The sequence below is a fragment of the Oncorhynchus mykiss genome, chromosome 17 (genome assembly GCF_013265735.2).
Source record: "Oncorhynchus mykiss isolate Arlee chromosome 17, USDA_OmykA_1.1, whole genome shotgun sequence".
NCBI lineage: Eukaryota > Metazoa > Chordata > Actinopteri > Salmoniformes > Salmonidae > Oncorhynchus > Oncorhynchus mykiss.
The window spans coordinates 80,980,714-81,007,324 of record NC_048581.1 but is presented as its reverse complement, the minus strand read 5'-3'; the positions used below and the strand labels follow the sequence as shown (position 1 = coordinate 81,007,324).

The following is a 26,611-nucleotide window of genomic DNA, read 5'->3' as shown; positions in this document are numbered from 1 at the left end:
TGATCATCGACGAGACAGCCTATAGGGAGGAAGTCAGATAACTGGCAGTGTGGTGCCAGGACAACAACCTTTCCCTCACTGTGAGCAAGACAAAGGAGCTGATCGTGGACTACAGGAAAAGGCTGTAGTGGAGCAGTTCGAGAGTTTCATCACCAACGAACTATCATGGTCCAAACACACCAAGACAGTCATGGAGAGGGCACGACAAAACCTTTTCCCCCTCAGGAGACTGAAAAGATTTGGCATGGGTCCCCAGATCCTCAAAAAGTTATACAGCTGCACCATGGGGAGCATCCTGACTAGTTGCATCACCGCCTGGTATGGCAACTGCTCGGCATCTGACCATAAGGCGCTACAGAGAGTAGTTCGTATGGCCCACCATAAAATTGTCAGAGACTCCAGTCACCCAAATTATAGAATGTTTTCTCTGCTACCACACTGCAAGCAGTACCGGAGCACCAAGTCTAGGACCAAAGGCTCCTTAACAGTTTCTACCCCCAAGCCATAAGACTGCTGAACAATTAATCAAATGCCCCCCCTCCATTTGTTTTGTACTCTGCTGCTATTCGCTGTTTATTATCTATGCATTGTCACTTCACCCCTACCTACATGTACAAATTACCTCAACTAACCTGTACCCCGCACACTGACTCGGTACCGGTACCCCCTGTATACAGCCTCGTTATTGTTATGTTATTGTGTTACTTTTAATTATATTTTAATTATTTTTATTTTTAACTTTGGTTTATTTGGTAAATATTTTCTTAAATTCTTCTTGAACTGCACTGTTGGTTAAGGGCTTGTAAGTGAGCATTTCACGGTAAGGTCTACACTTGTATTGTATTTGGTGACAAATAAAGTTTGATTTGATTTGATCTCGTGAACGTGACAATTTGGCACGTTTACATTTTTCATTTAAAAAAATACTTTATATCGAAGGAGTGCCTTTGAATTGACAACTTGCACTTGCGCAGTTCGGCGCGGAACAACCATTAGACCCTTTTTTATAGGGTTTGTTCGACATTGCAGCCGACAGTGCAGGCGGCTGACTGATCTGTAAAATCACCTGGCGTCATAAATAACTACTCATTAATATTTGTAGATCATTCAGTCAGTCACAATTTACCCGTGACACATTACGGATTGTATGCTCTCGAACACGGCCACAGTCTATGGTTAGACCCGACTACATATTCTGAGCATGAGTTTAGCTAGCCAACGTGTCGTCGCCATGAAATCGCTATCGGGGATTTCAATTGGAGAAGCAGTTTCTAGCTTCATACTGTACTGTCTGTAGTTTTATCTTCGTCGATAACTCTTCACTAAAATAGAAATAATAAAAATAATAAAAAGACAAACTCTCGGCCCTATTATGGTCAGAAAAAACTCTTGGCCCTTTAAGATTTTAATTGATTTCCTTAAAACTAGTTTGTCATCGAGCTGTCCAAAGACTATTTTTGGTTAAAGACTCCCCAAAGACCAAACTCTTTCTTTATCATCTAATTTCAATTATTAGTGCCCCAAGTTTTTCCTGAGCACGTGACCTGACCAGGAAAAAAACGGTCAAATCACATCGAAGACTCTAGGCCTACAGGTCAGATTCCATCCAATCTGGAGCAGCATGTAGCCTAGTGGTTAAGAGCAGTAAACAAAAGGTTGCTGGTTCAAATCCCGGGGACGACTAGGTTAACAATCTGTCAACATGCCCTTGAGCAAGGCTCTATTCACTCTGGATAAGAGCATCTGCTAAAATGTAAATCTTGTCAGATCATTTGGTAAAAACTCATGGCCCAAGTTTTATAGTGTAATTACACAAGCTGATCATTTCAGGAATAGCCCACTGTTTGGGCTATTACACACGCTGATCATTTTCAGATTCCTTCCTACCCCACTCCCCATCAGACCAGCGTTCATGGGGAGAGCCAGACAGACCGCTGGCCCACTTCCCATTACTAGGAACGAGAAAGGAATGAATCACAGTGCAACTCCTCATTGAGAAATGACCAAATATAGGCATTTCATGGATGCAGAGGTTTAGGCCAGGCAGTCGAGATGTAAACTGACCTGTTGCTATCCCTCTCAACCCCAAGTGCACTGGCCGGGAGAGAGCAATGCTTTTCCACTGCCTTGAACATGATGTCCTTAAAGGAGCCATCTCACAACTTCTCAAATATTGTCAGAACTAGTAGCAGTGCTCTACTTGGACTGAAATAGGTGCCGGTACTCTTTTGGGATGCCGCTGCTATTAATATTTAGGCACTTTTGAGCTAATATTCTATAAGAGGTGCAGGAGCTCTAGCAGTAGAAACATTGAGGTGCCGGTACTCCGCTCGAGTGAGATCCCACCCAAGTCAAGCACTGGTAGTAGACAGTCCCCTCTCTTTTGTTGGTTGTGTGAAGGACATGGTCTTGTGGGAGAGAACTTGTAGAGTGTACTGTACTGCACTCTCCAACTAAAGTTCACATTCCATTTAGTCTTGTCCGCCAGCCATGTGTACAGAAATGGAAATCAGATTGACATTACAGTATACACACACAACAGTGCATTAGATCATTAGCTTTCTGTTCCCAAGGAACACTTCAGTGGTCTCTGTGTGTGTACGCAAACATTTTATTAGGATCCATTTGACATTTTATACTCGGCATGACACACAGAATGGTCAATTCGGTCACAAAGCTTCGAAATCAGTGCAGGTTACAGGGCTCTACCAAGACAACATATCTAATATAGATGCTGGAAATTATTCCTGATTCTGTCAACCAAGCAATAGCCAGACATAGCCTACTGAATACTTCTCAAGCAGAAGAAATTGTATAAAGCAAAAAAAAAAAAAAATGGGAATGTCCCCCTGAAAGGAAAATATTTTTTAATAGAAGTTTAACATTTAAACAAAATACAGTAAAATTATCCTTAGCATTTTCTTTCTCAGTACTGTACTATCAAATAATGGATAGATATTACCTCATCCGGTATCTTGTTGTTAGACAAAGTATTTTTACCTTTATTCTTGTTGTACTTCATTGCAAAGTTGTTAAAATAAAGTTGATTATATTACACTTTCAATTGCAAACATAGAAGTACATTTTATTAAAAGGTACACAAGCTCTGTAAGTAAAATTAGTGAAGTCCAATATGACAGAGAAACCACATTATGCATACAAATAATCAATAGTCACTTTTAGAGCAGCGAGACACTCTGTACAACATCACATCCAATTTTAAAGTTTTTATTTTATTTATTATTATTTTGTATTTTATTTAACTTTTTATTTAACTAGGCAAGTCGGTTAAGAACACATTCTTATTTACAATGACGGCCTACCCCGGCCAAATCCTCCCCTAACCAGGACGACGCTGGGTCAATTGTGCGCTGCCCTATGGAACTCCCGATCACGGCCGGTGGTGATACAGCCCGGGATCGAACCAGGGTCTGTAGTGCCTTAGACCGCTGCACCACTCGGGAGCTAGTATTGCATAGCTCAACAAGGCTGCTCTAACATGTTAATAAAATAAACTGTTTTGACATCCTTAGTAGTAAGACTATATTTGCATCGTTGTTGCTGTAAATAGTATTCTATGATTTGTTGTCTTTGCTTTTGAGTGTCGTTTTTTTTCTTCTGTTAGAATTATTATTTTTTGCACTAAGTAAAATGTATGAAAATAGCTTTATACATAACGTTGTTATTACAACAAGAGCGACCATTCTTACATCCAAATCAGACTGAACTTCATACTGAATCGTTCAAAGAAGACTGGGTTGCTTTTTATGTGAAAACTTTGCCTGAGATGTCAGTCTTGAGATTTGGCAACGACACACATTACAAACCACCTCTCTCCTCCCCCTGTGAATTGTTGAAGTCTAACCCCATTTTAATTCCCTGATAATATACCATGGAGAATCAGCAGTTTTGGCAAAATTATATGTCACAAGCCACGAGGTGATTCCCTCCACAAATAAATAAACTGTCAAATTACAGTCCAATTTTTCAATGAATGTTAAAGAAGATTTGTATAGAATTTACAGAAAACTGTTTGACCTGCTTTTCAGTTACCACTCTCCCACATTATACTGTACACGTCTTGCCACATATGCTTGTCCACATACCATATGAACTTCTTCATAATCTAGTGCAAATAACAGGCAAAGTATCAACACAGACAAAGGCAGACAAATAGGACCTCAGGGCACGTCCTGCTGAAAAATTCCCTCCACAGGGTCCCTGCGGTCCAGTGTATAGCTTAGAGAGAACTCACGGCACAGTGGAAGCCGTGCATCCAATAGAAATCATCTGTTCATTCTCTGCTTGCCTGCCTTATCAACCTCGCAGCACAGTGGTCAGACTGTGTGTCTATCTATGCATGGGATGTGTAGGAGTTTTGATCCACGCTCAAGACCACCTGTGAGATCTATGTCCTTCCTATTTCTTGGGTTATGGTCTCGATTCCAGAGGACTACTGCAACAGCTTTGGTACCGCAACCTGTAGGAAGAGAGGGGATGGTATATGGATATAAATGTGTTACAACTCTTTCTATGTCTATCAGCTATTTTTCCTTGCCCCACCTTACCTTCTTCAGTTTCTTCATATTGGCATTCCTAATGGAGTCCAGCAGTTGGTCCCTGGAGTTAAAACCGGCTTTATTGGCCTTATCATCCATCTTCCTCTGTGATGCAGGCGTCAGGGAGTTGCGTAGGGAGTCTATGTCCAGCATGGGCGGTGGAGGTGGGGGTGGTCCTCCAGGAGGAGGGGGTGGAGGAGGTCCCCCTCCTCGTCCTCTTTTAGGAGTCAACTTCGGCGAGGGCATTGGTGAGGGATGTGGGGAGGGTGTAGGGGAAGCCTTGGGGGAACCCCGGAGGAATCCTCCAGCAGTTTTGGGGACCTCCAGCGCCCCTTTCTTCTCACCATTGGCCTGGGCCAGCTTCTGCTCCTGTAGGCGCCGCTGTCGCTGCTTGTCCATGTTACGGCTCAGGATGTTGGTCATGGTCATGCGTGGGCCGGCAAGCTCAAAGCCATAGCCCAGCTTCAGGAGGGTGGTGTTGTCTTTCAATATCTTGGTCATTTCCATTTCTGTCTTGCCCCCACAGATGTGCCTTTGGTTGTGGAAGCGCAGCTCGGTGAGTGTAGTGTTTTTCTGCAAGGCCTGGATCAGGGACATTATACCCTTGGGGGTGAGAAGGTTCGAGTCCAGGTTGATGCTTGTGATGGACGTGTTGCTGCGCAAGGTGCCAGCGATGGCGTAGGCCACATGGTCGTCAGCACGGCAGTTGGCCAAGGCGAATGTCTTAATGTGGGTGTTTTTATTCAAGGCCTCTGCAAACTGGATGAGTGTTTTAGCCTTGATGACCTCAGAGTTGTTGACGTTGAGCTCGGTCATGGTGGGGTCGTTGCTGCGAACCTGCTCTATGAGGTCATCGAACATGCTGGAGTCCTCGTCTTCTTCCTCCTCTACTTTGGGCTTGCTAGGTGTGCTCTTGTTCGCCACACAGTTCCCACGTTGTTCATCACCCTTGATGGATTTTAGTCCTTCATTCAAATCTTTTCCCTTTTTCTCTTCTGTTTCCTTATCTGTGATACTCCTATATTTCGCTTTCATACTGTCCTTACATTTTAACACCATGGCTTTCTCATTATCCTTACCATCTTCTTTCACTTTCTCCTTAGGATCTTCCTTCTCACTTCCGCTCTCCTCTTCTTTTGAGGACTTTTGACGCTCAAGTTTCAAGTCAAACTTGTCTTTATTGGGCTTGTCTTTCTCTTCCACTCTGGATTTCTTATCTTCTGGTTTACTCTCTTCAATGTGACTTTGCTTTTCCACCAACTTTGACACAAGTCCCCTTGTCTTGTTTTCACCTCTTTTCCTACTCTCCTCCTTTCTTTCTTTCTCCTTGATCTCCTCTTTTTCCTTTTTCTCCTGTAACTTGGAGATCATTTCTTTTGTCTTATTACTGGTGCTCAATCTATTGTCTCTTTTCTCCTTAAGCTTGCTATCCTCATTTTTATCTCTTTCTTTGGCATCCTCTTTCTCTACAATGTCCCTACTCTCCCCTCTCCCGAATCTGTCTCTAGTTGTATCTTTCACGTCAGTGTTGCTACTCTCAACTCTTTTGAAGCTTTCTCTAGGGGTCTCTTTCACATATTTTTCTTTGCTCTCCTCTCTCCTGTATCTACTGGACAGGCTGGCTCTGTCCTCTTTAGTACAGTCCGGGCCTTTGTTATTTCTCTCCACCATCTTGTTCTCTCGTTCAGTGGAGATACTTGATTGCCTCCTGATCCCTCCTCCTTCCTTCCCCTCCTGACTCAGGCCCATCTTCCTCAGGTACTCTTGTTTCCGGCTCTCCTTCTTGGGTTCTCCCTGCAGGAGAAGAAACATTACATAGGAATGTTTCCACAGTGAAGTGAATCTGAATAGTATACTGTACACATTGACGAGACTTTCAAGAATCCACACAACAATTCAAACAGTAATATACTGAACAAAAATATAAACACATCATTAAAGTGTTGGTCCCATGTTTCATGAGCAGAAATAAAATATCCCAGAAATGTTCCATATGCACAAAAAGTGTATTTCTCTAACACTTGGAGAACAAATTTGTTTACATCCCTGTTAGTGAGCATTTTTGCTCTTTGCCAAGATAATCCATCCACCGGACAGGTGTGGCATATCAAGAAGCTGATTAAATAGCATGATCATTACACAGGTGCACCTTCTGCTGGGGCCATTAAAAGGTCAATAAAAATGTGCAGTTTTGTCACACAACACAATGCCACAGATGTCTCAAGTTGAGGGAGAGTGCATTTGGCATGTTGACTACAGGAATGTCCACCAGAGCTGTTGCCAAATAATTGTGTTAATTTATCTACCATAAGCCGCCTCCAACGTCATTTTAGTGGAATTGGCAGTAAGTCCAACCAACCTCATAAGACCACGTGTATGGTGTTGTGTGGACGAGTGGTTTGCTGATGTCAACATTGTGAACAGAGTGCCCCATGGTGGCGGTGGGTTATGGTATGGGCAGGCATAAGCTACGGACAATGAATACAATTGCATTTTATCAATGGTCTTGAGGCACTGCCCCATGTCGCAAGGATCTGTACACAATTCCTGGAAGCTGTCCCAGTTCTTCCATGGCCTGCATACTCACCAGACATGTTACCCATTGAGCATGTTTGGGATGCTCTGGACTGACATGTACGACAGCAGGTTCCTGTTCCTGGCAATATCCAACAACTTTGCACAGCCATTGAAGAGGAATGTGACAATATTCTACAGGCCACAATCAACAGCCTGATCAACTCTATGCGAAGGAGATGTCGCATTGCATGAGGCAAATGGTGGTCACTGGTGGACACTGACTGGTTTTCTGATCTACGCCCCTACCTTTTTAAAGGATTCTGTGACCAACAGATGCATATCTGTATACCCAGTCATGTGAAATCCATAGATTAGGGCCTAATGATTTTATTTCAATTGACCGATTTCCTGCTATGAACTATTACTCAGTAAATATTTCTTAATTGTTGCATGTTGCATTTATATTTTTGTTCAGTAGTTTTCTACGGTATCATCCAATTTGAATCCAGATATTGTGTTTAATGTGTGTTTAATTTGTCAATGTGCCTTGCCTGTTATGGTCATCCCTGCATGGCCACCATTCTATGATGTCAACTAGCAACAGCCCTATTAAGATGATTAATCACAGGCCTGTCCTCCAGCTCCAAATCAGTCTGTATTCTTGATTATGTAACCCTGTAACCCTTTGTTTACCAATGATTACACAAAAACATGCATTTGCTCATTCATATTCTCTAAAAATATTAAATATTAAAATGAGTCTTGGTAATACCAGTCTAGTTTTATTTCAAAGCTATTTATGAAGAATAACATATTGGCTCCCTTCGAGCACAGTATGACAAACTGTGATATAATCCCACAGCATGTAATGTAAACTTGACATTATATACCATGTGTTTACAGTGTGCATGGGGGAGCCTTTTTATAGTGCAGAAATACATTTGCAGAGCAGCTAAGTGTTTGATTTGTGAGCCTTGCTCCGTCTGTTTTGCTGTGCAAGGCTGTGGACCTGGCAGATGTGTCCTTAAAAGGCGGTAAGGAACAATCAACCAAGGAATTCCATCAGGCCGGGATTACGAAGCTCCACAGGGCCCAGGCTCCATCCTCTAAAGTGCCTTTTCTTATACACTTCCAACGGCTACCTCATGGCTCGGTTTCCCCCTACCTGGTGGGCCCTATGTCAAAAAGCTGTCACTTACAAAAACAACAAATATTTGACCTATAAACTACAAAGCTACTACAATCTGACATCTCTGTATCTTTAAGCATTTCCTCTGTTTACCAAAGGAGACTTGAGCGAAGAATGTGAAAGCCTCTTAGGGGTATACAATAATGTTTTTTCTGGCATTAGAACTAGCAGCAGTGGAGCATGATTTATGTGGAGCATGAGCTGTTGGAATCTTTTCCAAGGTCCCGTTGGCAGGGGAATAAATGTCAGAAGTATCATCAAAATACCTGTTCAAGAAACACTAACCTAAATTAACTATTAGACATTTGTGAATTGTAATTTGTTTATCTGGCTTCCAAAAGCCAGTCCTATTAACCAAAATGGGTTTTATTATAGTATAACAGTTATGTGAAACGGGTGGAGCTGATGTGAGGGGGTTGAAAGTAGTCCCGATCTGAAAGGATGTGATCAACTTCCACCACTATCGGTTTTGTCAACATCGCTGAGATTAAACAGATTTATTAGTTAAGGGATAAACCAGGTAGATTAACATAGGATAAACACCTAAAGTGACAGATCGTGTGGTAAAGCATTTCAGAAGGCAGACTTTAGACCATCTCAGTCTCATACATAATACACATTAACTGTGGAGGTTCCACTGACTTGATGTTCAGTTATCATACCTCAATAGACTGTTCCCTTTGGCTGAGCTTCCCTGGACGCTCTCGGCTGTCCAGCTTAGCATCCCGGTCCCGGACAGCGTTAGTGGCAGGTTGTTCTATGACTATTCCCTCGTTGGGATCCTGGTCCGGTATCACCAACACTTCCTTCTCCAGCTCCTCCATCTCCTCAGGGGACAGGTTGGACAGCAGGTTGTCCAGATCAGGGTCCTCGCTCACCTGCCGCCCCGTTCGCGTCAGTCCCCTAACCTTCCTCCTGGACATGGTTACCTCTGGCTGGAGAACACTCAAAGAAAATACCCTCGGAGCAGAACAGATGTAAAGGGTTTGTAGCCTATGGTATCTCCTTTAGAATATTGTTCTTTCCTAGTGTAGGAGCCTGCAGAATATCGGCCATGGGCCGAAGGTGGTGTCTCTCTCACTGAGACGCCACCAGAGGCATCAATTTTGGTGCTAAGAGGGAGGACTAGAGACTCGGCTTGCAGTCAGGTACCAGTATGGAGTGTTAGCCTATCATGAAAGTTGGTGTGTGAGGCTGGGACATTCTTTGAAATCCTGTGAAACTGCATGTCCATATTTAGTATAGGGTACATAGCCCTTTAAAGGCAAAGGGAAGGGCGGCGGTTTACAGAAATGCCAAAGCATAGTATAACACAGAGCTACTTCCTCTTTCATGATTACAGCATTACTTCAATAGGGTTCGGTGTTCAATCAACACAGACTTCATAAAAACAAACTTGTAAAGTTGAATTTGTATTATAAGATGTGTCCATGCTATTGAGGTGTTTTATTACATAGTTTCACGAGATAACTAATAACGAGCTAATGACTACAAAAACACATGAAACATTGTTCCAAAATGAAAAGTCTAACACTGTGCTGAAATACTGTACATTCAAAAATTGCACTATGAACTAAAAGAAGAGGGATATTTCACTTGGTGGAAAAGTAACAAATTGAGGACATCTACTGGTCAAAATAGTAAACTTCCATCAGGGTAGCCTAGTGGTTAGAGCGTTGGACTAGTAACCGGAAGGTTGCAAGTTCAAATCCCTGAGCTGACAAGGTACAAATCTGTCATTCTGCCCCTGAACAGGCAGTTAACCCACTGTTCCTAGGCTGTCATTGAAAATAAGAATTTGTTCTTAACTGACTTTCCTAGTTAAATAAAGGTAAAATAAATAAAATATCATGACCCCTTTCATACGTTCAGTGATAGATTGACCTTACATCAGTGGCAACCTGTAATTCAGGGCAGGGGCTGCCCCACCTTTTAATCTTAAAAGAAAAACAAATAAAATGTGTTGCATGTTATTTTGGCATTAATACATGTCACACATCAGTATGCAAACAGTGTAAAAAGATAATAAATAATAATTGACTTAATAAAGCTGCATACAAACATGGTCGCTTTCTTGAGTAAGGCAGTTCCAAAATGTAGGTGTTTCAGTCTAGCTGTGCTTTCTATGGTTGTGGGGCAACCAGCGGAAAATATGGAGCGTAAGGGTTGGTAATGTTCTCTAGTTGCACCGTGATTGGCTCAGTGTTCTGTCACTCATGAGGATACTACGTCACCACCAAATCTAAGGATAGAGCTCGAAAATTCAAGACCCTTGGATGCTGCCATAGAGTTAAATTAGAAAGTGCCCATCCAAGAAGGCTCAAGGTCATTGGCCACAGATACAATGACGTAAAATCACGTTATATCTACAGTAGCTTTGATTGGACTGATCATGTCAACATCATACTTAGCTAGCAGTCATCATGAATGAAGTCGACAATCTACTGGCAAATCATTTTTAATCGTTGTCATATGAAGAGAAATAACTAACAGAAAATATACATAAAACATATTGGTGCTCATCGGCCATTGGACATTAACATTACACAACAAGTTGGGAATCACAAATTCAACAATGAGTTTGGAAGGAATCCGTGGCTAACTGCAAGCATTGCAAAGCAATCACTAACCTGCTATTCAGTGGAGTGGGTATGTGGTCTAAGGGTCTCTTTTCCAAGCTTAAAAGGATAAACATTCAATCTTGGCCATGCTGTCAATCCAACATGACTTCTGCCGCGTTCTAAACAACTGGAAACTCGGAATTCTGAGTTCCAGACAACTGGGAACTCTAGGGAAAAAACGAGATCCGACTGGGAAAATATGTTTTGAGCAGTCATCCAACTAGGAATTGAGATCACTTTCTAGAGCTCTGACCTGAAGATCACTGAATTCATCATGATTCGACCAATTTTTTTCCCCCAAGTTACCAGTTGTCTTGAAAGCACCATAAATCCAGAGAATGCCAGACTTTGATGACAAAATTTTCCCACGAAGGCCCGCCGCGCTACTTTCCTGTTCAAGTGAGCACAGCACAAGGTGAGTCCAAAAATGTATTTTATGCTGCTGATGACATAATATGCCAAATTATGTAATATGCCAAGGAGATAGTATTACTTTCTTAGCTACAGTATACTTAAGTTTATGTTGTGTAGTAAGATGTTAGTAGCCCATGTGCCTCACCCTAATAATTTGGTCCCTTTCCCCCCCTCTTAATTTTTGCCTACTGTTCTGACTTGGTGGTGCACATGTAGCCTATAGTCTGTTTTAGAGAAATGTACTCATATATTTTAAGAGCTTTCATTGCCTGCTTATATGCCCCCTTTATGTATCCTGCGGTTCTGACTTGGTGTACAGGGAGAATACTGTAAGAACGGCCCATGTTCTGAATTCTGTCGCTGTACATTTCAAAACTGCTGAACAAATAGTTAAATTGACTACGTTCGTCCTAGCTCGCTCATTAATGTCTTCATCAAAATTACACATTGCCTCTTATCCTTCGTCATCTCCTTATGTCATAGTTTGTACATCTCAATTGTCAGGCCACATTTGTTTCAGCAAGTCAGCCATGTTTTATTTTTTAAACGCAGTAAATGAGGCTGAATGAAACGTTTCACTGCCAGAAAAGACTCCGCTGATAGCCAGGTATAGCATCGGTAAGGTATTCGGATTGTTGTTGGGACACCTTTATGGGCTCCTGAGTGGCACAGCAATCTAAGGCACTGCATCTCAGTGCAAGAGGTGACCCTACAGTCACTGGTTCGAATCCAGGAGGAATCACATCCGTGATTGGGAGTCCCATAGGGTGGCGCACTATTTGCCCAGCGTCTTCCGGGTTTGGCTGGGGTAGGGGTATATATATATATATATATATATATATTTTTTTAAATGTAGGCCATAACAGTTTGTGGGATCACTGTTATAGTGCAATTAATGTATTGTTGAGCATTGTGGCTTTGCTGGCATGATATACAGTGCCTTGCGTAAGTATTCGGCCCCCTTGAACTTTGCGACCTTTTGCCACATTTCAGGCTTCAAACATAAAGATATAAAACTGTATTTTTTTGTGAAGAATCAACAACAAGTGGGACACAATCATGAAGTGGAACAACATTTATTGGATATTTCAAACTTCTTTAACAAATCAAGTCTCCGTATAAATGCACCTGCACTGTGATAGTCTCAGAGGTCCGTTAAAAGCGCAGAGAGCATCATGAAGAACAAGGAACACACCAGGCAGGTCCGAGATACTGTTGTGAAGAAGTTTAAAGCCGGATTTGGATACAAAAAGATTTCCCAAGCTTTATCCATAAAAAGTGTCGTTTAAAGTTTGCCACAAGTCACCTGGGAGACACACCAAACATGTGGAAGAAGGTGCTCTGGTCAGATGAAACCAAAATGGAACTTTTTGGCAACAATGCAAAACGTTATGTTTGGCGTAAAAGCAACACAGCTCATCACCCTGAACACATCATCCCCACTGTCAAACATGGTGGTGGCAGCATCATGGTTTGGGCCTGCTTTTCTTCAGCAGGGACAGGGAAGATGGTTCAAATTGATGGGAAGATGGATGGAGCCAAATACAGGACTATTCTGGAAGAAAACCTGATGGAGTCTGCAAAAGACCTGAGACTGGGACGGAGATTTGTCTTCCAACAAGACAATGATCCAAAACATAAAGCAAAATCTACAATGGAATGGTTCAAAAATAAACATATCCAGGTGTTAGAATGGCCAAGTCAAAGTCCAGACCTGAATCCAATCGAGAATCTGTGGAAAGAATTGAAAACTGCTGTTCACAAATGCTCTCCATCCAACCTCACTGAGCTCGAGCTGTTTTGCAAGGAGGAATGGGAAAAATGTTCAGTCTCTCGATGTGCAAAACTGATAGAGACATACCCCAAGCGACTTACAGCTGTAATCACAGCAAAAGGTGGCGCTACAAAGTATTAACTTAAGGGGGCTGAATAATTTTGCACGCCCAATTTTTCAGTTTTTGATTTGTTAAAAAAGTTTGAAATATCCAATAAATGTCGTTCCACTTCCTGATTGTGTCCCTCTTGTTGTTGATTCTTCACAAAAAAATACAGTTTTATATCTTTATGTTTGAAGCCTGAAATGTGGCAAAAGGTCGCAAAGTTCAAGGGGGCCGAATACTTTCGCAAGGCACTGTGTATATTTATTTATTTATTTATTTATATATTTATATATTTATATATATATATATATATATATATATATATATATATATATATATATATATATATATATATATATATATTTTTTTTTTTTTACAAATTATTTGCCCGACCAAGATTTATATTCTAAAAACGCCCCTGCTTAACATACTTACTTTTCTGCCTTCCAACCAGATTCAGAAACCACCTTGAGGGCGTCATCAACAAAACCTAATAAACTCAAGTTTCACACAATCAAGGTAATGATATCATTGATTCCAAGGCAAAAATCTAAAAAGTTATTTTTTAACTATGGGTATTTGAAATGCAATTAAAGACAGCTATTACAGCATTTTACATTCTAAAGTTATAATTTATGTTATTAGAAAAAAAACAGCACTTACAACATCCATTAAACCACCAACAAGTAACATCTGGTAACTGTTCTACTAGTAACAGATTAGATTTACACGCTGGTAAAAATGTTAAATGTACACAATAAAATAAGTGCATTCATAAAGCAAACCCATCAGCAAACCCAGTAGAAAGTCAAGTATGTACTGTGCTGTGCATATTACTTTACATGTTGACAATAAATAAAGTAATCAAGTAATTCAAATTGTGACATAGTTACAATAGTGTGTCATTGTTATACATTGACACATAAACAGTAGCTGAATAGGGAGAATCACTAGATATTTTGCATAATTGTTCCACCTTTTTCATGCCAAGATTCTCAGTGTGCTTTCAAACAACTCGTGTTTTCAATGGAAAAATGTATCAAGAATCTCAGTGATGGTAAAATAGAATGTCACCTTATCCAACACATTTGACCTGGATGAGCCATTCACTGGCTGGTAATAGTAAACTGTACCACACATTCCCTACACGTCATGTGTGATGTTAGAGCTGCACAGTAGGACAAGGGGCACAACGATGGCTCAGAGGGAAATGTAATAACCAGAAATATAACCTGTAAAACAAAATGCTCAAACCATTTAACAGTACAATGTTTTTAAAAGTTGCGATAGTATGTTAAAACGATAATTATTTGTTAATATGTAAACCTTCGAACATAAAATATGTTTGACAAAATACGTATTGAAATTGCTTATCTTGAATTCACGATGACATAAGGCTCAGATTTGTTATTTAAGTTATTAAATATACATTGACCTGATATATTACAGGAAAAACATTTACACAGCTGCCACTAATAAATAAACTTTCTGACAACTGATTAAGAAGACACATTGGGACGTTGCAGAACCTGTATAACTGACTCTCTAATATGAATAGAGTTAATGATATTCTATTTGGAAAGACAAGCTAAGCGTGAGAGGGCAAAGAAATCCCCACGGAATATGAACCTGCAGTAAGAGCTGGCTAAAGGGATCCGATAGAGCGAGAGGAGCAATCTGACTTTTATACAACATATAGGATCTACCATCAGCTCCCACACACAGTGTTATCTGCAGGCAGGTATGACCTCTGTCTGTCCACTACCAGATTAAAGCCAAGCCAACATGTGAAAATAGATGTTGACCATTGCTCAAGTCAAACGTCTTAAAACAGAGAATTAATGTCAAACAAATGGTAGTGTGTGACTTTATAGAATGGGTTACCCTAATGGACCCTCTGGATGGATGTGAGAGTGAGTGCATGGATGCAGGATGGTTACCTCACTTGGTGTGACATTTTCCAGACTGTCAGTAGGAATCAAGTTCAGTGTCAGGACTGACAGGAAAACCCAACTCAACACATGCTCTGTTCCATTGAAGGATGTAGTAAATAAAGGAAAGTGCCTCTGGTTATCTTTCACTGGACAACCACTAGGAGAGCTGAGTTGTCTCGTGGTCGCCTTCTCTTTCTGATGCAGTCCTTTCTTTGTCTTTCTCATCTCCCACCATGTACATGTTATCATCCCATCAGTGACTGGGGTGGGGGGTGTACTGGGGTGGGGAGTAAGGAGGGGGTGCTGTAACACACAACAGTAAAAAGGTCTATTATTATTTATAAACTGGGTGGTTTGAGCCCTGAATGCTGATTGGCTGATAGCCGTGGTATATCAGACCATATACCACAAGTATGACAAAACATGTATTTTTACTGCTCTGACTACATTGGTAAACAGTTTATAATAGCAATAAGGCACCTCTGGGGTTTGTGATATGGCCAATAAACCACGGCTAAGGGCTGTGTCCTAAGAAGAGTCCTTAGCCGTGGTATATTGGCCATATACACTGTACCACACTCAGGCCTTATTGGTTAAATAAAATATCTGGCTCTAGATCTTTTGCTTAAACTTCAGACATTGATATTGCATTAGTCTAAAAATCAAATCAACCAATGAAAAATCATGTCAGTCAGTATTAATAACAAAGTGTGGTTGTCCTCTTACCTCCCTGAGGGTAGCCAGAATCTGCCATGGGGTACGGGGGATACGGGCCGGGGTGCATCATGGGGTACGGCTGTGGCATGCCAGGATACTGAGATGCCATTGGGTAACCAGAGTGTGGATAATCTGGATGTCCCATCACCAGCGGCTTGCCGTAAGCGTCATACATGGGCTCCACGGGGTAGGTGGCCATAGGGATGTGCTGGGCTGAAGCATACAGGTTGTAGTGAGCTTCCTTATCAGTGAGTCATTATGGAAATACAGTACACTGGGATCTCACTAATTCAATGAATCCCCACCTCCATTTTCACTTTTTCTCAAATCCTTTTCACATAACTACGCCTGACATTAGAACTACGCCTGACATTAGAACTACACACACCCCCAACTGAAACTCCACACACACCCAACTGCAACTCCACACACCCAACTGCAATTTTAAAATAGACATTTGCCAAAAACAATATACAGTACTTCATCACATCAACACATTGTGCTAATATCAACCCAACATGTTACCATCATAGTGCGTCCTGCCACGCTGCTGTCGCTGCTGGTAGAGGTAACAGCAGGAGCACATGAAGCAGCTCACCATGGTAGCAATGATAGCCACGAAGAGCAGGATGGACGAAGCCATGCTGGCGATGGTGGTAGGGCTAGGAGAGGGAGGGATGGGAAGACGTTGGATTCTTTCTAAAAACACTCAGAGTTCATTATGTAGAGAAGTATCAGTGTTCCAACTACCAACTGTCTTCTTCCAGAGTAACTCTGTGAACCCAAAGTTTCAGAGTTTATGAACAGCTTTCAAGTCCCATCTCTGGCTCAGCTCAGCTATTCACAAATCTTCTCAGAGTATTGCATTTGCCTTTTAGATCATAATAAATTAAGGTATATGGACAGTGGGGACCTAATCCTAGTTTCTATGCATTTCGATGGGTTGCTGTGAGTTTATATATTTTTGAAATATTTATTCATTTATTTCACCTTTATTTAACCAGGTAGGCAAGTTGAGAACAAGTTCTCATTTACAATTGCGACCTGGCCAAGATAAAGCAAAGCAGTTCGACACATACAACAACACAGAGTTACACATGGAGTAAAACAAACATACAGTCAATAATACAGTAGAAACAAGTCTATATACGATGTGAGCAAATAATGTGAGATAAGGGAGGTAAAGGCAAAAAAAAAGGCCATGGTGGCAAAGTAAATACAATATAGCAAGTAAAACACTGGAATGGTAGATTTGCATTGGAAGAATGTGCAAAGTATAAATAAAAATAATGGTGTGCAAAGGAGCAAAATAAATAAATAAAATAAATACAGTAGGGAAAGAGGTAGTTGTTTGGGCTAAATTATAGGTGGGCTATGTACAGGTGCAGTAATCTGTGAGCTGCTCTGACAGTTGGTGCTTAAAGCTAGTGAGGGAGATAAGTATTTCCAGTTTCAGAGATTTTTGTAGTTCGTTCCAGTGATTGGCAGCAGAGAACTGGATGGAGAGGCGGCCAAAGAAAGAATTGGTTTTGGGGGTGACTAGAGAGATATACCTGCTGGAGCGTGTGCTACAGGTGGGAGATGCTATGGTGACCAGCGAGCTGAGATAAGGGGGGTCTTTACCTAGCAGGGTCTTGTAGATGACCTGGAGCCAGTGGGTTTGGTGACGAGTATGAAGCGAGGGCCAGCCAACGAGAGCGTACAGGTCGCAATGGTGGGTAGTATATGGGGCTTTGGTGACAAAACGGATGGCACTGTGATAGACTGCATCCAATTGGTTGAGTAGGGTATTGGAGGCTATTTTGTAAATGACGTCGCCAAAGTCGAGGATTGGTAGGATGGTCAGTTTTACAAGGGTATGTTTGGCAGCATGAGTGAAGGATGCTTTGTTGTGAAATAGGAAGCCAATTCTAGATTTAACTTTGGATTGGAGATGTTTGATGTGGATCTGGAAGGAGAGTTTACAGTCTAACCAGACACCTAGGTATTTGTAGTTGTCCACGTATTCTAAGTCGTCCGTATTCTAAGCCGTCCAGAGTAGTGATGTTGGACAGGCGGGCAGGTGCAGGCAGTGATCGGTTGAAGAGCATGCATTTATCCACAATGAAATAGGGTGCAGGTGAAGGCAGCAGGCTGTTAGCCAGCATAGTGGAGTCTGCCACTAGCACAGTCAGTGTAGTCAGCTCAGCTATCACCATTGAGACCGTGTCTGTGCCTCGACCTAGGTTGGGCAAAACTAAACATGGCGGTGTTCGCCTTAGCAATCTCACTAGGATAAAGACCACCTCCATTCCTGTCATTATTAAAAGAGATCATGATACCTCACATCTCAAAATAGGGCTACTTAATGTTAGATCCCTTACTTCAAAGGCAATTACAGTCAATGAACTAATCACTGATCATAATCTTGATGTGATTAGCCTGACTGAAACATGGCTTAAGCCTGATGAATTTACTGTGTTAAATGAGGCCTCACCTCCTGGCTACACTAGTGACCATATCCCCCGTGCATCCCGCAAAGGCGGAGGTGTTGCTAACATTTAGGATAGCAAATTTCAATTTACAAAAAAAAGAAATGACGTTTTCGTCTTTTGAGCTTCTAGTCATGAAATCTATGCAGCCTACTCAATCACTTTTTATAGCTACTGTTTACAGGCCTCCTGGGCCATATACAGCGTTCCTCACTGAGTTCCCTGAATTCCTATCAGACCTTGTAGTCATAGCAGATAATATTCTAATCTTTGGTGACTTTAATATTCACATGGAAAAGTCCACAGACCCACTCCAAAAGGCTTTCGGAGCCATCATTGACTCAGTGGGTTTTGTCCAACATGTCTCTGGACCCACTCACTGTCACAGTCATACGCTGGACCTAGTTTTGTCCCATGGAATAAATGTTGTGGATCTTAATGTTTTTCCTCATAATCCTGGACTATCGGACCACCATTTTATTACGTTTGCAACTGCAACAAATAATCTGCTCAGACCCTAACCAAGGATCATCAAAAGTCATGCTATAAATTCACAGACAACACAAAGATTCCTTGATGCCCTTCCAGACTCCCTCTGCCTACCCAAGGACGTCAGAGGACAAAAATCAGTTAACCACCTAACTGAGGAACTCAATTTAACCTTGTGCAATACCCTAGATGCAGTTGCACCCCTAAAAACATTTATCATAAGAAACTAGCTCCCTGGTACACAGAAAATACCCGAGCTCTGAAGCAAGCTTCCAGAAAATTGGAACGGAAATGGCGCCACACCAAACTGGAAGTCTTCCGACTAGCTTGGAAAGACAGTACTGTGCAGTACCGAAGAGCCCTTACTGCTGCTCGAGCATCCTATTTTTCTAACTTAATTGAGGAAAATAAGAACAATCCGAAATTCCTTTTTGATACTGTCGCAAAGCTAACTAAAAAGAAGCATTCCCCAAGAGAGGATGCCTTTCACTTTAGCAGTGATAAATTCATGAACTTCTTTGAGGAAAAGATCATGATCATTAGAAAGCAAATTACGGACTCCTCTTTAAATCTGCGTATTCCTCCAAAGCTCAGTTGTCCTGAGTCTGCACAACTCTGCCAGGACCTAGGATCAAGAGAGACGCTCGAGTGTTTTAGTACTATATCTCTTCACACAATGATGAAAATAATCATGGCCTCTAAACCTTCAAGCTGCATACTGGACCCTATTCCAACTAAACTACTGAAAGAGCTGCTTCCTGTGCTTGGCCCTCCTATGTTGAACATAATAAACGGCTCTCTATCCACCGGATGTGTACCAAACTCACTAAAAGTGGCAGTAATAAAGCCTCTCTTGAAAAAGCCAAATCTTGACCCAGAAAATATAAAAAACTAAATTGGCCTATATCGAATCTTCCATTCCTCTCAAAACTTTTAGAAAAGGCTGTTGCGCAACAACTCACTGCCTTCCTGAAGACGAAATGCTTCAGTCTGGTTTTAGACCCCATCATAGCACTGAGACGGCACTTGTGAAGGTGGTAAATTACATTTTAATGGCATCGGACCGAGGCTCTGCATCTGTCCTTGTGCTCCTAGACCTTAGTGCTGCTTTTGATACCATCGATTACCACATTCTTTTGGAGAGATTGGAAACCCAAATTGGTCTACACGGACAAGTTCTGGCCTGGTTTAGATCTTATCTGTCGGAAAGATATCAGTTTGTCTCTGTGAATGGTTTGTCCTCTGACAAATCAACTGTAAATTTCGGTGTTCCTCAAGGTTCCGTTTCAGGACCACTATTGTTTTCACTATATATTTTACCTCTTGGGGATGTTATTCGAAAACATAATGTTAACTTTCACTGCTATGCGGATGACACACAGCTGTACATTTCAATGAAACATGGTGAAGCCCCAAAATTGCCCTTGCTAGAAGCATGTGTTTCAGACATAAGGAAGTGGATGGCTGCAAACTTTTAACTTTTAAACTCGGACAAAACAGAGATGCTTGTTCTAGGTCCCAAGAAACAAAGAGATCTTCTGTTGAATCTGACAATTAATCTTAATGGTTGTACAGTCGTCTCAAATAAAACTGTGAAGGACCTCGGCGTTACTCTGGACCCTGATCTCTCTTTTGAAGAACATATCAAGACCATTTCAAGGACAGCTTTTTTCCATCTACGTAACATTGCAAAAATCAGAAACTTTCTGTCCAAAAATGATGCAGAAAAATTAATCCATGCTTTTGTCACTTCTAGGTTAGACTACTGCAATGCTCTACTTTCCGGCTACCCGGATAAAGCACTAAATAAACTTCAGTTAGTGCTAAATACGGCTGCTAGAATCCTGACTAGAACCAAAAAATTTGATCATATTACTCCAGTGCTAGCCTCTCTACACTGGCTTCCTGTAAAAGCAAGGGCTGATTTCAAGGTTTTACTGCTAACCTACAAAGCATTACATGGGCTTGCTCCTACCTATCTCTCTGATTTGGTCCTGCCGTATATACCTACACGTACACTATGGTCACAAGACGCAGGCCTCCTAATTGTCCCTAGAATTTCTAAGCAAACAGCTGGAGGCAGGGCTTTCTCCTATAGAGCTCAATTTTTATGGAACGGTCTGCCTACCCATGTCAGAGACGCAAACTCGGTCTCAACATTTAAGTCTCTACTGAAGACTCATCTCTTCAGTGGGTCGTATGATTGAGTGTAGTCTGGCCCAGGAGTGGGAAGGTGAACGGAAAGGCTCTGGAGCAATGAACCGCCCTTGCTGTCTCTGCCTGGCCGGTTCCCCTCTTTCCACTGGGATTCTCTGCCTCTAACCCTATTACAGGGGCTGAGTCACTGGCTTACTGGGGCTCTCTCATGCCGTCCCTGGAGGGGGTGCGTCACCTGAGTGGGTTGATTCACTGATGTGGTGGTCATCCTGTCTGGGTTGTCCCCAGTCCACCTGGCCGTGCTGCAGCTCCAGTTTCAACTGTTCCGTCTAATTATTATTCGACCATGCTGGTCATTTATGAACATTTGAACATCTTGGCCATGTTCTGTTATAATCTCCACCCGGCACAGCCAGAAGAGGACTGGCCACCCCACATAGCCTGGTTCCTCTCTAGGTTTCTTCCTAGGTTTTGGCCTTTCTAGGGAGTTTTTCTTAGCCACCGTGCTTCTACACCTGCATTGCTTGCTGTTTGGGGTTTTAGGCTGGGTTCCTGTACAGCACTTTGAGATATCAGCTGATGTACAAAGGGCTATATAAATAAATTTGATTTGATTTAGTTTGACTTGTATTTAAGAGCAATTGGAGGTCACGGAAGGAGAGTTGTATGACATTGAAGCTTGCCTGGAGGGTTGTTAACACAGTGTCCAAAGAAGGGCCAGAAGTATACAGAATGGTGTTGTCTGCGTAGAGGTGGATCAGAGACTCACCAGCAGCAAGAGCGACATCATTGATGTATACAGAGAAGAGAGTCGGATCAAGGTCTGAACCCTGTGGCACCCCCATAGAGACTGCCAGAGGTCCGGACAACAGACCCTCCGATTTGACACACTGAACTCTATCAGAGAAGTAGTTGGTGAACCAGGCGAGGCAATCATTTGAGAAACCAAGGCTGTCGAGTCTGCCGATGAGGATGTGGTGATGTGGTTACACACACACACACACACACACACACACACACACCTGAACTGGAAGAGCATGCAGCGCTTCTGCTCCCTCTCAGTGATCCTCTTGAGGCCGTCCAAGCAACAGTAGCGCTTGTGGCAGTTCCCACAACAGAAGGTCATGAGGGGACAGGGGACCCCGTTGTGCCAAGTGCCATTCTTATCCACGTACCACAAGCAGTCATCAATGGCACCCACTGCAGAGACAGACAGACAGACTTAGAAGGGTGGGCTTACAGAGGCAATAGAAAGCTGATTACACTCATCCTGAGACCACTCAGGGGTCTTAATATATTTAGATAGACACCAAACAGCCCATCTGCTACATCTCACCCGAATAACTACTGTGTAATTTGACTTGAAAGAAGAGGTTGGAGAATGACACAGTAAAAATGTTCAGAGGTTACAGGCAGCAGGCTGTCCTTATGGGCCACCTGCATATAGGTCCCTCCAAACCCATATTAATAAGTCCCTTAATAAGCCCATGTCATATGAAACCATGTGTGAAATGTGAAACCAATCCACATTTAGTGCAATATATATATATGATCCTGCTGCATCTAATTTGATTGGATGAAATCAACTGATCAATCAATTAACTGTTTAATAAATTACATTACATATATATATACATACATACATACATACATACATACATACATACATACATACATACATACATACATACATACATACATACATACATATACATACATACATACATACATATATATACACACACATATATACATATATGTATATATACATATATATACATATATATATACACACACACATATATACATATATGTATATATACATATATATACATATATATATACACACACATATATACATATATGTATATATACATATATATATGTATATATACATATATACATATATACATATATACATATATATGTGTGTGTATATATATGTATGTATGTATGTATGTATGTATATGTATGTATGTATGTATGTATGTATGTATGTATGTATGTATGTATGTATGTATATATATATGTAATGTAATTTATTAAACAGTTAATTGATTGATCAGTTGATTTCATCCAATCAAATTAGATGCAGCAGGATCATATATATATATTGCACTAAATGTGGATTGGTTTCACATTTCACACATGGTTTCATATGACATGGGCTTATTAAGGGATATATATATATGTGTATGTGTATGTATATATATATATATATATAATGTAATTCTATAATGTAATGTAATTTATTAAACAGTTAATTGATTGATCAGTTGATTTCATCCCATCAAATTAGATGCAGCAGGATCATTTCTGCCAATTATGTATTGTTGACACCAATGGGTTCTAATACGGTTTGATTTACAGCTTATTTTGTGCTGAATAAAATTAATAAAATTCACATAATTAATTTTCAATAAACCGGTAAGACTATTAGAGAAACAATTACGAAATTAAATAACACATAGCGTTAGACCTTTAACAGAATAATAATTGTCTACGTAGGCTAGGGAATATTTGGCTATCGCGCGTTTCATATTTGAGACCACCATATCTTGATAGCAATTCTTAAATACAAAAATCCACATTAGTTTAATAAAAAAATAAAAAGGTCGATAATAAATATTAGTAAAATAGGCGGAAAACAAAAAATGCATTAATACTGTCTGGCCCATAGAAATAGAATGAATGTATATTATTTCTATGGTTGGACACCATTTTAGCCCTAGGTGTCGAGTGGATTCGACCGCTACAATGTATGGATGGATACATTCTTGTAACATGTGTAAAATGTATCAAGAAATATAGCCTAGTGCGGCCTGTTAGAAAAAACCAAGCAGCATTGTCAATACTTACCCTGCCAGGCGGAAAGAAGGACGGTGATCACCGGCAGAGCCATAGCGATAAGGGACATCTTGCCCACTGTAAACATGCTATGCAAAATGGTTCAACTGCTAATTTTCCGGAAACCAATGGCAGATTTAGCAGCTATTTCGCCCCATACGCCGCTGTAAATAATTATCTATATAATAATGCTCTAGTTACGGAATTATATGACAGTCAGGAATGAGGTTAATGATCAACAAAATCTGGATAGAATAACATCGCATGTGACGCTGTTCACCCAGTGAGAACCAATGGGATTCCGTAGCGCCACTCTGGCCTCCGGTGGAAGGAATACATTGCACATTATTCCATTACATTTTTTTTTAACGATAACAGCCAGAATAACATCCTGCAGTACACAGGATGAGAAGCCTCCTGTTGAGTTAAGTGACGGCTGAGCTGTTATTTTCAGTCTGTACCCTGTATAAAAATGCGTAAATTACCCCAAGCCAGTAGTTTACAAAACAACATGTGTTGTTTACCAATACAATGGTTCTTCTACATTTCCTATTCATTTATACAATTACTCGTTTATTTTTCAAGTGATTCAGTTTTTAAATGTTTCTACTTTTCAAAATATGAATAGAAGTAGCAGTCATTAAAAAAAATATGGCAATACAATTCCTGCATTTGCCATTCTCTTGCACAAAAAAAACAATTTACAAGCAGGGTAATCTAAGAACCACTAAAAAGTTGACTTGTGTAATGCATGGCAGCTTCATGTACTTCTAATTTACATTTGAGAAGAGACACTGTGCGACTGCCAACACTTACGAAAGCACATCAATTTGTAAAAGAAACACTCACCAAATTCTTCCTGAAAGAGATTGCAATTGTCAAATGAGTCAAGGCCCTGAAGGAAATGTCAACCAAACCAACAGAAATCCAGTGGTGTAAAGTACTTAAGCAGTACTTTAAAGTAGTTTTACTTAAGTATCTGTACTTTACTATTTATATTTTTGACCATTTTTACTCCACTACATTCCTAAAGAAAATAACGTAATTTTTACTCCATACATTTTACCTGACACCCAAAAGTACTTAGCAGGATAGGAAAATTGTCCAATTCACACACTTATCAAGACAACACATCATCATCCCTTTTGCCTCTGATCTGGCGGACTCACTAAACACAAGTGCATCTTTTGTAAATGATGTCTTAAGTTTGCTGAATATAAAACACAGTTGTCAGTGAGAGGACGTTTATTTTTTTTGCTAGTTTAGAAGGAATACAATTATTAATACTTTTACTTTTGAAAGTTAAGTATATTTAGAACCAAATACTTTAAGACTTTTACTCAAGTAGTATTTTACTGGGTGACTTAATTTTACTTGAGGAACTTTTTATTAAGATATTTATTAAGATACCTTTACTCAAGTATGACAATTTGAGTACTTTTTCCACCACTGAAGAAATCACAACACATGGTATGGGCAGCCATAAACTACGGACAACGAACACAAATCTGGATTTGATAAGATACTATAGGTGAGTAGGGGTGTTCACATATAGTCTTCTTGAATGAAAACAAAGGAAAAGTACTCGGTTGTCTTTGTTTTCACACTGCCCTTGCCTTTGAAATGTGCAACTCTTTTGCCAGTTCACTTCACCTATTTGGTGGTCTGAGTCCCCCTTGCATTCACACTGCTTTGTTCAGAAAGGCAACACCATGAGATTATGTTAGGACAGCGCCTAGCCACAGAAAACCATACAGCCATTTTCCAGCCAAGGAGAGGGCTCACAAAGTCAGAAATAGCGATGAAATGAATCACTAACCTTTGATGATCTTCATCTGGTGGCACTCCCAGGACTCCATGTTAGACAATAAATGTGCTTTGTTCGATAAAGTTGATCTTCATGTCCAAAAATCTCATTTGAAATTGGCGCGTTATGTTCAGTAATGCATTGTCTCAAACAAACACCCGGTGAAATTGCAGAGAGCCAAATCAAATTACATAAATACTCATCATAAAACACTGATGAACGATACAAGTGTTATACATAGGATTAATGATACATTTCTTGTTAATCTAGCCGCTGTGTCAGATTTCAAAAATGCTTTACGGCGAAAGCAAACCACACTATTATCTGAGGATAGCGCCCCATCAAACAAGCACAGAAAATCATATTTCATCCCGCCATGCGCAACACAAAACTCAGAAATAAAGATATAATTCATGCCTTACTTTTGAAGATCTTTTGTTTGCACTCCAATATGTCCCATAAACATCATAAATGGTCCTTTTGTTAGATTAATTCCGTCGTTATATATCCAAAATGTCAATTTATTTGGCGCATTTTATCCAGAAAAACACTGGTTCCAACTCGCGCAACATGACTACAAAATATATCATGTTACTTGTAATCTTTGTCCAAACATTTCAAAACAACTTTCCGAATACAAATGTATTTTTTTATGAAAATAATCAATCAAATGTAAGGCGGGATGAACAGTGTTCGATACCGTAGGAAAACAATTAGAGAGCCTTAGAGAACATTAGAGAGCCTTAGCCTGGACCCTCGTTTTGGACAGCTGTACTTCTTCATTTCTCTAAAGAAAAACATCAACCAATTTCTAATTTCCACATCCAGTGGAAGCAATAGGAACTGCAACGAAGTGCCACAGAAATCTAGGAAACCCATTGAAAACACTGTCACCTCACAGACATCATTCAAAAAGTTTTAGAAACTTCAGTGTTTTCTATCCAAATCTACCAATTATATGCATATCATAGCTTCTGGGCCTGAGTAGCAGGCAGTTTAATTTGGGAAC

General features: G+C 40.7%; 2 protein-coding genes across 2 annotated transcripts; both read right to left on the bottom strand.

Annotated features, from left to right (window-relative positions):
• Positions 1 to 2,589: 2,589 nt before the first annotated feature.
• On the bottom strand, positions 2,590 to 9,461 carry lmod1b (leiomodin 1b (smooth muscle)). The gene is made up of 3 exons (XM_021569973.2): positions 8,928 to 9,461; positions 4,569 to 6,353; positions 2,590 to 4,480 (listed from the first exon to the last, which is right to left on the bottom strand). The coding sequence occupies exons 1-3, from the start codon at positions 9,186 to 9,188 to the stop codon at positions 4,454 to 4,456; spliced, it is 2,073 nt and encodes a 690-aa protein (XP_021425648.2). The 5' UTR covers positions 9,189 to 9,461; the 3' UTR covers positions 2,590 to 4,453.
• Positions 9,462 to 13,797: 4,336 nt separating this feature from the next.
• Positions 13,798 to 24,075, bottom strand: LOC110494685 (protein shisa-4). The gene is made up of 5 exons (XM_021569972.2): positions 23,808 to 24,075; positions 21,971 to 22,148; positions 16,357 to 16,493; positions 15,841 to 16,044; positions 13,798 to 15,417 (listed from the first exon to the last, which is right to left on the bottom strand). Exons 1-5 carry the CDS (start codon positions 23,881 to 23,883, stop codon positions 15,368 to 15,370), a joined length of 645 nt encoding a protein of 214 aa, XP_021425647.1. The 5' UTR covers positions 23,884 to 24,075; the 3' UTR covers positions 13,798 to 15,367.
• Between the last annotated feature and the right edge of the window lie 2,536 nt (positions 24,076 to 26,611).

Coding starts and splice junctions, on each gene's coding strand:
- lmod1b (XM_021569973.2), bottom strand. CDS start 9,188: ATGTCCAGGAGGAAGGTTAGGGGACTGACGCGAACGGGGCGGCAGGTG. Junction 6,354..8,927: donor AAAGGGAACAGTCTATTGAG/GTATGATAACTG, acceptor CTTCTCCTGCAG/GGAGAACCCAAGAAGGAGAG. Junction 4,481..4,568: donor ATATGAAGAAACTGAAGAAG/GTAAGGTGGGGC, acceptor CTCTTCCTACAG/GTTGCGGTACCAAAGCTGTT.
- LOC110494685 (XM_021569972.2), bottom strand. CDS start 23,883: ATGTTTACAGTGGGCAAGATGTCCCTTATCGCTATGGCTCTGCCGGTG. Junction 22,149..23,807: donor CCTTCTTTCCGCCTGGCAGG/GTAAGTATTGAC, acceptor CTGTCTCTGCAG/TGGGTGCCATTGATGACTGC. Junction 15,418..15,840: donor TTCTGGCTACCCTCAGGGAG/GTAAGAGGACAA, acceptor TGTGTGTTACAG/CACCCCCTCCTTACTCCCCA.